The 12327-nt window shown below is 50.7% G+C and overlaps 1 protein-coding gene across 1 annotated transcript in view; it reads right to left on the bottom strand.

The window, feature by feature from the left end:
• Nucleotides 1-12327, bottom strand: part of Cdc14a (cell division cycle 14A) — a gene marked incomplete at its 5' end in the record, with an annotated part of 130677 nt that overhangs the window by 32270 nt on the left and 86080 nt on the right. Inside the window, 2 exon segments of the mRNA XM_013516522.1 lie at nucleotides 2777-2915; nucleotides 7123-7353. Coding sequence (XP_013371976.1) covers nucleotides 2777-2915; nucleotides 7123-7353 — 370 coding nt within the window.

The raw sequence follows: 12327 nt of genomic DNA, 5'->3' as shown, positions 1-12327 counted from the left end.
CACTGTACACAGGGGTGGACATCTGTTTGTTACTATGCGCTCCTTCCACTAGGAAGGTAAGCGCTCTACCGCAGCCACTAATGCATCCCCATGACCAAGATCCCTGCCTGACATGCTGTGTGCTCCACGAATACTCGGGATGATGAATGGGTGTTCCCAACTGTTACGGGTGATACACTGTGTCAACCTGAGGGGTCTAGAAGCTTAACTGAGTGACTCAGCAGTTCTACATCCCAGGGTGTAGAGGACATGCCCTTACCCTCTAGGACGCTGTTCACTGTGTCAGCCTGAGAGGTTTAGAAGTTTAACTAAGCAACTCAGCAGGGAGCCAGGGCCCTTACTTTGTAAACACCCTGAGCCTGCGCAAGAGGACATGGAGGTGGTGTGGGCAGGTAGCCAGCATACAAGAGAGGAAAAGAGGCTTGCTGCTCTCCCCCATGTGCTCTTGCTGCTTTTGCTGTCTTCTGCCACCCTGAACTGTTGCCCCTGTGCCATGCCACCCTGCCTGGCGCCAGATGATTATGGACTGAAATCTCCACAAACTGTAAGCTAAATAAACCTTTCCTCCCTTAATTTTGAGTGTCGGGTATTTTGTCTCAGCAACAAGAGAAAAGTAACCAAGACATGAATGCCCTGAACAGTGTCTTCTCCCATGGGGGAATGGCAACAAACAGACTTGGAAAGGAAACAAGAAAGAGGAAGAAAGGATAAGACCCTAAAACGTCAAGCAAAATACACCCCAGTCGAGTATCCTGAAGAAGACAATCTAATAATAAAGGCTAAGAAAGCCATGAGCAACACAGGCACTTTTCTATGCAGGATTTTTTTTTCTTTCTTTCTTTTTTTTTTTTTTTAAAATGGTGCTGGCGATCAAACCCAGGGCCTTGACACGCTAGGCAAATGGGTCAGCCACTGAGCTATAAGTAACACTATAAAATATAACAGGCACAGTTCCTAACACAAGAAGAAAGCTACCTTCAGGAAGATTCTAATCTAAGAACAACCAGGGCTTACTGTGGAGTTACACAAGCAGGTCATTCTTGAACCTCTGTTTTCACAGACAGATACCTGGAGAACTAGAGCACGGCTCACAGCTAAGGAAATTTCCTGTTTCACAGCTTATGTACCTATAAATGTAAAGCCCTTTCCTTCAGTCCAGAGTGCCTGTGCCCCGACTTCTTCCGATATTATTTTGAGACCAGGTTGAGAAAACAGGCACGGCATGCAGGTCGAAAGGCGTGCACAGGCTGAAGTGAACGGGTGTATCTCACACGAGATCAACCGTCCCAGCCAGCGGGCTCTCAGCTGTTCACCTGTGAGCTGCAGTGAGCAGGTGCCCGGTGCCGGGTGAGGATCAGAAACACCTACCGAATGAACACGCTTCCAACCATTCATTTTAAGATGAATTAAATGGCTTGAGAACTAGGAAGTATTCTGTTTTCTTAATCCCAAAGCCATCTGTCTAATTTTAGTAAGCAATTAGTGTAATACACACCTGGCTGGTACATGTGTCTCCATAGTTGGTACATATGTCTCCATGTGTCTCTTACACAACATGCGTAAGAGAGAAATAAAGTTCTATTGGCCGAGAACCTGATCAAGGATGAAGCTCTAATAACAGAATTACTCTATTTCTACCCTCCAGGTAAGAAAAAAAACCTATACATTTCTCTCTCCTTAATGATCCTGCCCTTGCATATTTCTTCTCGAAAAATCATTACACTCCTGCCTTACTCTTTTAAGCTAAGATGAAGCACTCGATCTTCAGCACTTCTTTTCTTACTCAGGATTCCCTCTCAGATTGGCAACTAAAGTAATTCCTCAGCAGGCTCAAATCTTCTCAATCTTTTCAGATGCTAGTCTGGCTTTCTGTGAAATTCCTCATCAGTTGTTTCTTACTAATCTAAAATTACCTAAATTGGAAAAGAATAATTACATAGAAAAAGAATGCTATTCAATATAGAGCCACCCCAACATAAAAAGAAGAAAAAGTTGAAGTCTCAGTGTAACACTACTGATACCATGTGAGAGCTGGACCTAGATCAACTAGGGCTACTTTCATCTTTTTGTTTTATTAATGCATAAACTGATGGTAAGCTCTAATACCCTCAGAAACTAGCGGGTCCGGAAGGGCTGTGCCCTTGTCAGTTACATCTTTCCACCGAGGGGGCTGGGGTTGGACAGCAAGTTCATGGGTGAATATGTGAGTGAATGAATAAATGAACAGATGAACTTGTAAGAATTCTTCTAAACTATGGCCATTAAGGTAGTTAGGGGCAGGGCCAGGGCTACAACCCGGTCCTCCTCTTCTTCCTCCCTTGCTAACCTTCAGGTGTCTTCAGAAGTCACAGCCTCCCGAGCAGCTCGGTAGTTATCAGCAGAGCCGTCATCTTCCTAAAATCACTGACTGACCTTAGTTGTGTTTTTAAAAATCTCATTCTGCTTTTAGACACGCAAACAAAAGGAGAGAATGAGCAGTGCCAAGTGGGATGACATAAGAAAATTACACTGCAGCCAGATCACACAGAGAAATGACAGAAAAAGGGTAGGCAGAGATGGCTCTGTGATTTTCTTCTCACTCTCACCTATCTAAGAGATATAAAAGGTACAAAGTTAGAACGCATTAGCTGTCAGATCAACAATATTCTATCAGAGGCACAGACTTCTCTAACACTGCAGCTACTTTATAACTGAGGCTTGACACAGTCCAGGGGACGAAGCGGAGGAGAAGGGCTCCGAGCAGGGCGTCCCGGGACGACGGGGACCGTGTACTCACTCTTCGAGGAAGTGCTGCTGGGGGCCGATGATGGAGCCTGGCCGGCAAATCCTGATCCACGCGATGATTTCGGCGTGTGTAAACCTGTAGTGCTTCATCACGTAACAGGCTATCAGCGTTCCTGTTCTCCCAAGACCAGCTGCAAGACAGGGAACACAGAATTCAGCCAGTGCACCCCGCAAAGCACCGAGAGGACGCCGCGGCCCCAAACCGCATCACCTTCCAGGGCACTGAACCTACGTGTGCCTGTGTGCCATCGGTGGGAAGGGTACAAGGAAGCCACCACACGTTCAGGGGCCTAAAGGGAGGCGATGAAAACAGAGCTGGCAGGAGCAGACCGGCTGAGACAGGAAGGACGAGGCGGAAGGACACGGACACCAGGGCAGGAGAGCAGAGGGGGCAGGGAGGACAGGCACGGGCAGTGACGGCGAGCTGAACTGGAGAGGCGCCTGCTGGGGCACCAGGAAAGTCGAAAGAGACTGAAGGTTCTGACCCAGGAAAGTGATGCAACCTTGATTCCATCCTTGAGAACATTCAGTTAGGAAAGGAAACAGGGAAGAGTTAATGGCTTTATTTTTGGTGTGTTTAATAAACTTGTGTCTTCGAGGGGCCCTTCTGACAGCTTGCCCTGGGTCAAACACGAAGAGAGGCTCTTCTCTGGTCTCCCGGTATTTTGAAGTCCACAGTATTTTAGCAAACCTGAGACACCACCCTAGTGACTTGTGGTGTAAGGTACAGCATTACTCCAGTTCATGGAAGTAAAACAAAACGTAATAGTAACGACACGCTATTCGTTTTTTAAACCCATCCTAATTTCAGAAATGTTATAAGCACTTTTTCTGAGCCTATGCTTGCCACATAAGCATCACATTCGTCCCAGGGCATGTGCACCTGTGCATAACGTCTTACTTCTTCGTGCTCCTATTCGCCCGCCTTCTCTCCCACCCCTCCCCTCCCCACCTACAAAAACTGTCTCCATTCTTCCCTTCCCTTCTCCCTTCTTCCTGGTGCCCAGTATCGAGCCTCTGATTAGCTCCTCATTTACCCTTTGGGTCTCAGAAGTGTTACCGTGTGGGAAAGGCACGCTCTTCCGCCAACATGCACAGCCTTCTGTACATTACTGCTCCTCCAGGCGCCTCTCTAGGTGTCTCATCCTAATCACCCCCATAGATTCACTGTCACAGTACACTGCGTACCTGTGTATGCACTATAGGTCAATCTGTGCTTTACACGGAAAAAGGTTTTCACCAAAGAGAAAGAATTCTGCCCCATTGAGAGCACTGCTATTTGAGTTAGGAATGCATATCAAACATGAAAATGGAAAGACAGTCAAGCTCATGACTCTAGGCACATGGCATCCCCTTCCCATTACTCTTTTAAAAAATGAACACACACACGCACACTATTCTATTACAGGAGGGGCATGTGTGCGTACCGTTTTCATCTGAAGTACCTTTTTCCCCCAGATCAAATATAGCATTCTTTGGAAAGAAGAAAGTTTAATTAAGGTCTCAGTGGGGCTTTCCCTTTCGTATTAAGAGGTAAGAGCAATCTTTCTGTTCCGCTCAGAGCCTGCAGTTGCTAACTCCCCAGTACCTGACAAGGCTACGGGTAATCTTGTAGCTAAACACGGAGGAGCGCCCTGGAGTGGGAGCCAGGGCCCAGCCGGTTTCCAGGGTCTCCGAGCTGCGTCTGGAGAGCAGGTGGCCTTCCTGGGGAGAGGGGCCCCCTCGCACGGCTCCCTTCCTGGCGTGAGGAGCTCCTGGTGCCCTGGGCTAGGTTCTCGGCCCTCCTCACAACCAGAGAGGTGGTGCAGAGAATTTTCAAATTTTTCTGAAATTGAGTTGCTTCCCCCTTTTAAAAGAGTCTATAATTTAGATCTATAAAAAGAACTTACTTAGCGCTCAACAGTTAGGAGCTCTTCCCACAAGTGAACAGAATAGGAACACTTCACTAAGTTTCCATAAAAACTCAAAAAAAAATGTTAAAGCATCCATAATTAAAGGGCTCCCTGGCACAGCCTGACAAGAGGCTGGAAGTGCTCTATTTCTACCAGCTCCAATTCCAACTGCTTTAGAATTCCAGCCATTTTCTGAAATCTCTACTGCATGCCGGAAGATCACAATGTCGCTATACCTTAGATTTTTATTTGTGCTAGAAAGGTTCAAGATTCACAGCCATTCTTTTCACCAGCCACAAAGTGGATGGCAGACACTGTAAGGTTTCACACATCCCCAGAAAATTAAATTTAAAGGTCTAGTTTGCCTCTGTCTGTAATACTTTATACGCTGAGACACGACACCTTCATTCTCTTTCCTACAGCTACCAAAATTCATCCTGCACAAGGTAAGATTCACTCTCCCTCGTCCTTCTGGTTCAGTTAAAATACTGAGCGCAGCTTGGATTCCCAGAAAATTAAACTGACTTAATTAGGGCAGATGTCAAAATAATAACAGGCCTCTAGGAGATAAGTGTGCTATTAACAGCAATACAGCTGTAATTAAGCCAGAGGTGTAGCCCTCGTAAGAGAATTCTACATGTTTGTACAGGGGCAGCAACGAAGCAGCACTCTCAAAACGATGGGCCACATATACACGTGACCTGCCTGTATAAGAATTCACCTGCATGCTAAAAGATCTGATGCTAGACTGTAAAGCCTCTTCAATATTATACAATATATGCATATATATTTATTAAAAGATAAGCACTCAAGGGTCAAGCAAGGATATTAACGAAAATGCGTAACACCAGAGTCTTATCTCCACAAGTTTCTCTCAGGAGGAACAGTACCCAGCAAGGTGCTGAGTTTGAATGAAAGCTGTGCGTTTCCTCTCCCTGGAATTTGTCAATCCAAGACGTGGCCCGTGGACCCACAAATAAACTACACAACCTGGCAGTCATAAAACTAACTGAACAAGAAGGACAAACTAATCCCGGGAAAAGCCACAGCTGCAAAGCGAAGCTGCGGGTGAGCTCCTACATGACCGCTGCTGCTCTACGCCCTGCATTTCTGCTGCTATTTGAAAGCCGGGAACCACAGGCGTGGTCGTGGACCTGGCCACCTAACAAAATGGTGGGGGAAAGCGCACGCAGGGTGCGAGTGAAACACACCCTGGGCCGGTGAACTCGCTGACACCTTGCTGTACCCGAGCAGTGCCTTCCACGACAGGGCAAGGAACCCCTTCCGAGCCATCCTCCAACCCGGGCGCCCAGAGAGCGGGCGCGGCCCTGCGGGGGGCGGGCAGAGCTGGCCAGGGCAGCAGAGGGCCTCGGGCGCCCTCCAGGCTGCCAGGGCTCCGGAGCACGAGGCTCCTCTTTGCCTTGCTGCGCACATGTTCGACAAAGCACCTCCACCTACTCAGATCTTAAACATAGAAACGAGGGCCTACAAAATGGTATTTTAATCTGTCAGAACCACAGCCGCGCTCGCCTGAACAAGGCAGTTACAGCAGCGCTGGCACAGGGAGAGAACAGCACCCTCCCCAACACCTACTGGCAATTAGCACAAAGCGCAGAAAAGCGTCCACGAGCACCAACCCGGGAGAACAGCACCGCCGCGCGGCTGCGTGCAGAGCCGCACCCCGGGGCAGAGCCCGCCGGCACGCGATCCTCCCACCGGGCTGGAGGCGCAACCCGCACTGCGGGCTCCGCAGAACCCACCGTCTAAGGCTGGCGAACGCCGCTCAGGTTTCTGGGCCGCTGACCCAGGAAGACGACAGGACAGGCGGTCCAGGCAGTACCTGAGACACACGTCCTTTAAAGGGTGGTCGCCCGGACAGCAGGGCTTCGCTCACAGGCCAGCCTTTCAGGCCACTCTAAGAGGCGGCCCCTGCCCTGGGCAATGCGCTGGCAGGGGACCCCGAGCAACGGGCAGGGAGACCTGGCTCCACCATGCAAACAGCAGGGGAGGGCGGCGCAGAGGGTGCAGAGGGGCCCAGGTGGCTGCGTCACAGAGGGGACGGACAGACAGCGCTGGGGCAGCGGGGAACGGACAGGAGGTGAGCGGGGCTCAGAAGAGGAGAAGGGGCCGGCAGCATGTCTCTCTGGACAACTCTCCCCACACGCCTGCACTCTGCTAAGAACACCTGCGGCTGTCTCCCCTCATCGCGGAGCCGGCGTCCGCAAGCCGGGCTCTGGACAGGTCAGCGTCAGACACGCTGCCTTTGGGGGAGAGCCCCAGCCCCGCCGGCGGCCACACCCACACAGCCCGTGCTTGGGGAGCGGGTGAACAAGGGTTTGGGTTTCAGCTGGTGAAACGAGAGCCTTTCTAAGATGCTGCCTCTGCTTTCCGTCACCGCAGACCGGCTCGGCCCTGCCGTGAGCGGGGCTCCCCGGCCCCCACGCACCTTTGCAGTGGACCGCAACGGCGCCCTCGGTGTGCTCACAGATGTTCAGGAACCTGCGCACGATGTTGTCGCTGGGCGTGCTGCCGTCGATGAAGAAGAGGTCGTAGTGCTCGAAGCCCGCGTCCGTGAAGCGCTTCGCCTCGTAGATCTTTTTGTTCAGTCTCACAATCGCAGTCACGTTGTGCTTCTTGAAGTAAGGGAAGTAGGCCTCCGGGGCGTGAAGCGGGTAACCTGCAAGTGTGAGGTGCACGTGTCAGCTTGCACGACCCAGAACCCCACAGCCCTAACAGCAAGCTGCACCGCAGCGCGTTCAGGGCGCGTCCTCAGGCCGAGGCCGGCCACAGCGAGCTTGGCAGAGCGCCGGGCTGCGTGACTGGGGCACCGGAGGAGGGAGGAGCACTTCTGAGGAAGCACATTCCTCCTACCGCAAAACCGAGGCATTCCTGGAAGGACTGATGCTCACAGCAGACCTGAAACGATTCTTGAGTTTTTATTCACTTTGCGTGTTCCTCTTCACTTAACAAATACGTTTCAGCTAAGGTTAGTTTTTCCAGATGAATAGTTTTAATATATAGTTGTCTAACCCCCAGCAAAATAGGTTTCAGGATTAGTAAGCAACTACAATGTACAAACCACATTGTACACAATTCCTCTTTTAATTCTAAAAAAAAAACACTTATTAAGAATAGTTAACCCCATGTAACAGATTAAGAAACTAAAACTTAAGGGGATCTTGGTCAAAGGATACAAAAATTCAGTTAAACAAGGGGGACAGGCCAAAGAGATCCAGTGTACAACACTGCGGCAGTAGTTACTAACAACGTGCTACATACGTGAAAGTTACAGAGAAGACCTTAAGGGTTTTAAGTATGCTCACTGCAAAAAATGACAATGTGCGAAGCGATACACATGTTAAACCTGACAGCCCCATCAACAACGTACATACTTTAAAACACCTTGCTGCACCATAAACATATGTACTTTGTCGGTTCAAACTATAATTAAATTTTTTAAAAACTAGAACAATCACTTTTAAATACATTTTTACTAACACCCATTAGTTTTACAAAACACTGGATTTCAAGGTGGTGCTTTCAAATCTGCATGTAACATACTCATCTACCTTCCATTAGCCCTTCTTCGTATCACCCGCTTCCTTTTTTTTTCTACTCCTGTACTCTAATAACTGCCTCCCTCAAACAGGACCTCCCCGATGGACGCTTTCTCTCCGGGAGGGAGGTGCTGGGACGCCAAGCCTCCTGGGTGCCTGCACCAGGAGACCCGGACTCAGACGCGCCTCACACTGGCTTTGGCCAGGGAGCCCGGGGCACCAGCGGGCCACTGCGGACCGTTCCCAGCAGCCCCCAGGGACAAGGGCACTGATTTCTCGGCAGCCGACTCCACGCCTGTAACTGACGCGGGCCCCGGAGCCTGGCACCCGGCTCGGCGAGGCGACCTCGTGAGGGATCTGTCTGGGACGTGGCGGCAGCGCTGGCGGCCTGAGAGGTGACCGGAAGTCCGGACACTGTGTCCTTGGCCACGCTGCTCCCGCCGGGGACGCTGCTCTGTGCTGGTCATTCCTTACTTTCTCTCGGCTCCAGCCAACCCACCCTGCTCCCTGAGGCGCGGCGCTGGGGCCCACACCCTGCTCTTCCCGGAGCGCCTTCCTTCCTAGCCGCTCCCCGTCCCTGTGAAGCCGGAAGGCGCCCAGGGCGGCCGTGCAGACCCTCCTGCTGGGTCAGCACCCCACGGCAGCAGGCGGCGGCAGCCAACGCCCCAGCCGAGTGGGCGCCGGCCGCGCACGCCTCAGGCCCGGAGCCCACGCCCCCCCAGCCCCAGGAGCGCCCCGAAGGGCTCCGCACAGGCTCCGCGCTGCTCACACCCTCTGCCCCTCCGTCCGCTGGCACGGAGGCCTGCCCGTCCCCCCATAAACCCTGGATTCTTCGGCGCCACCTCTTGCAGGTCCTGGCCTTCGGAGCAAGCTCCCGCGGGAAGCTCCCTGGCTGGGTAACCGGTGTGGTTCCCAGTTTGCCAGGCTCGGCTCGGAGGCTGTGGTCACCCAGCACGTCCCATGAATTCCTTCAGTTTATCGGAGTTGGTTCAAGCACCTGCAAGCAAGAGCCCTGGCTGGTGGGCTCGGCTAAGGTCACACAAAAAACGGGGGCCGACCGGGAGGCAGGCCTGAATGACCCCAGCGCAGACACTTGGTCTTCACGGGCCGTGCTTTCTGTGAGCAAGCTGGGAACACGGAACTTACTGGACATCTGGTGGAAACGTACACACGCATGGAGAGAAAACACACGCTCTTCACTTGCAAAAATCAAGTCCGGGGCCGGAGATGTAGCTCAGCCGCACAGCGCCTGCCTGGCAAGCGTGAGGTCATGCGTTTGATTCCCCGTACCACAAAAAGAAAAGGTCAAGTCTGTTTTCTTTGTTTTATTTGCTCAAATTATTTCCAGGCAACAGATTTACAGCCTAAAGGTAGAAATGAACCCTGGCCTGGACTCCGCCGTGGGTGCTGGGGCTGCCTGCAAGGGAGACTCAGCTGACCCCACGTGTCCGGCCTCCAGGGAAGGGGTCGTGCTGTGAACGGCAGGGCTGTACTTCCTAGAGCTGGGGAAGGGGCTTCTTTTAAGCCCTGAAACTGATTCCAATTCATTATAAACAAAAGTAAAAATGTCCTGTCCCTTCTCATCAACTCCTTGCGCGTGCAGTCAAGATACCTGGACGCGCTTTGCGGGAGACCGGTTTTAGCAGCCCAAACAGCGCCGCTGAGAACCAACGGCCCGTTCACGACCTTTCCCGCACCTGGACACTAGATGGCGCCCCGGCCTCAGTGAGGCACAGGCCAGCTCAGCACCGCACGGACGGACCCAACCGAAGCCTTCCAGAGCTCAGAGAGGTTTTCCAACTCCTCTCTTCCCCCAGCTCCTCATTGTAAAGTTAGGAACCTGACGAACAGCAGAGCCACATGATTGGTCCACCCCGTCATTATTAAAGTAAAGCCTGCAAACCTCAGGCAAATGCAGAAAGACAAAATACGCTGATTAAGCTCATTAAAGCAACCACCATAGGGGCCGCCCAGCAAGTGCCCCGCACACACCAGACGCTGTCCAGGCCCTGGGTATATGACCTGCAGCCCTCAGCAGGAGGCCGGTCCTGGGCACCACATTCCCCCACTGCGACACACACAGTCACCTACGGCCAGAGACGGAGGGAGCTCGCGGGCTCACACAGCCAGCAAGGGCGCGAGGAGCAGCCTTCCTCCTGCCCGGCAGTGCCACCGGGCTTCTCCTGAAGGAGCTGGCCGGCGCTTCGCCCTGCTGGGATCTGTCTCAGATTGCACACACCCCTCACCCGGCAACCTCGCCGTGTGCATGTGCTTGTGTGTTTAAATAAACATGAAGCCAGGCACACTGACACACACCTGTAATTCTAGTATTTGGAGGCTGAGGCAGAAGGATCACAAGCCTGGACAATTTAGCAAAACTGTCTTCAAAGTAAAAGATTTAAGAACTGGCTGTGACTGCAGCTCAGTGCAAAGGGTCTGGGTTTAACCTCAGTACCACATACATACACGCATACATGCATGCATACGTGCATATACATGTGCATACATGCATACACACATGCACAGATGTGAGAATGACACTGCCAATGAGAAGATCTTTTAAAATCTGAAATCTAAAATATCTGGCTTGGGGATTTAGCTCAGCAGCAAAGCGCCTGCCTGGCAAGCGCAAGGTCGTGAGTTCGATTCCCGGTACCAGAAGAAAAATAAAATAAAATACCTGGCTTTGCCTACTGCTATCATTCTTTTATCAATTCAAAATAGTTAAACTAAAAGCAAGGCTTCTCTCTCCCCACTGCCAAAACAGCGTGGGTCAGGCTGTGAGTGAACCTCCTGCTTGTTCTCTGCTGACACAAACCAGCCTAATTCCCTTTCACCCACTCTGCCAGGAGTTAAGGGCTTCCTTTTGCTACATCCACAAAGCAGTTACTTCACTGTTAGCTCCCTAAAAAGCTTAGCTCTCCTGCTGTGTAACAACTAAGATGACGTCCAGCCTCCTCAGGAAACAAAGAGTTTCTCAAGATAAAAAACAAAAAAAGACCAGCGAGAGTTCACTGTAATTGAATAAAATTTGTTAATTCTAATACAAAATTAGTTTAAATTCAAAAAGTATTTACAAAATTAAAGCCCATTAAAAATAAAAGATAACGCTCCCAGCGAACAGCAGACCCTAAACTGGGGATCCCAGTAAAATGCAACCTTAAATGCAACTGTGCCAGGCAGCATAAAAGCCAATTGGTGTCATGTAAGCAGAACTTGGGATCTTTTTTCTCAGTATGAGAGGGCACAGTTTATGCAAGAAAAAGTGATGTATGTACAGCAGTATCTTAGCACGAGTTATTCTGTGACTTTTATTCTTCACCTGTATTGCTTAAGTTTGTATAGCAAGCACGAATCAAACGGAGCTGCGCCTGAGTGCACACACTGCCTCCCACTTGGCGTGACAGCCTGGGCAACAGGCGTGTCCTCGCAGCCTCCTCCTCGCCCGCACAGTGTCTACCGCCCGTAGCTAGTGACTACCATTAAAGTAAGGGCGCGCACGCGAAGCTGCGCTCCAGCCCTGGCACATAAGCACCTGGCAGCCAGCACTCCTTCTCCACACTGCAAAGTGATTTTTACAACTGAGAGTTACTATGCTTCACCCCCAGCATCAAAAACAACTACACAAAACGTGCACGTCCTTTTACCTGTGATTCTACTTCTAAGAATGGAGAGAGGAAACTAGAACTGCAAGAAAAATGACTACGTATGCCAACCACAGCAGTTCTTAAGAAGTGAAAAACTGGACCAGGGATATAGCTCAGTGGCACAGCAGCTGCCTGGCAAGCATAAGGTCCTGAGTTCAATTTCTGGTACTAAAACATAAAAATAAGTAAATGAAAGTGAAAAACTGTAAACACCTTATACCTCACTCAGAAATAAACTAACAAAATTATGGCACAGTCATGCAATAGAATAATAAGCGCTGTAGCCACGGGATACGATCGCGTGGATCTACATGTACTGCCACAGAAAGAAGTCTCTGCTATGTCTAGTGAAAAAGGGAAACACTGTATGTTATGATCCCATTTTTATAAAAGAATAATGACTGTGTGTGTACACAGACATACACAATGTACATGGACACTGAAAGA

The sequence above is a fragment of the Chinchilla lanigera genome, unplaced genomic scaffold, assembly GCF_000276665.1.
Source record: "Chinchilla lanigera isolate Chin_1 unplaced genomic scaffold, ChiLan1.0 scaffold00034, whole genome shotgun sequence".
Taxonomy (NCBI): Eukaryota; Metazoa; Chordata; class Mammalia; order Rodentia; family Chinchillidae; genus Chinchilla; species Chinchilla lanigera.
This window is presented reverse-complemented; position numbering and strand designations above follow the sequence as displayed.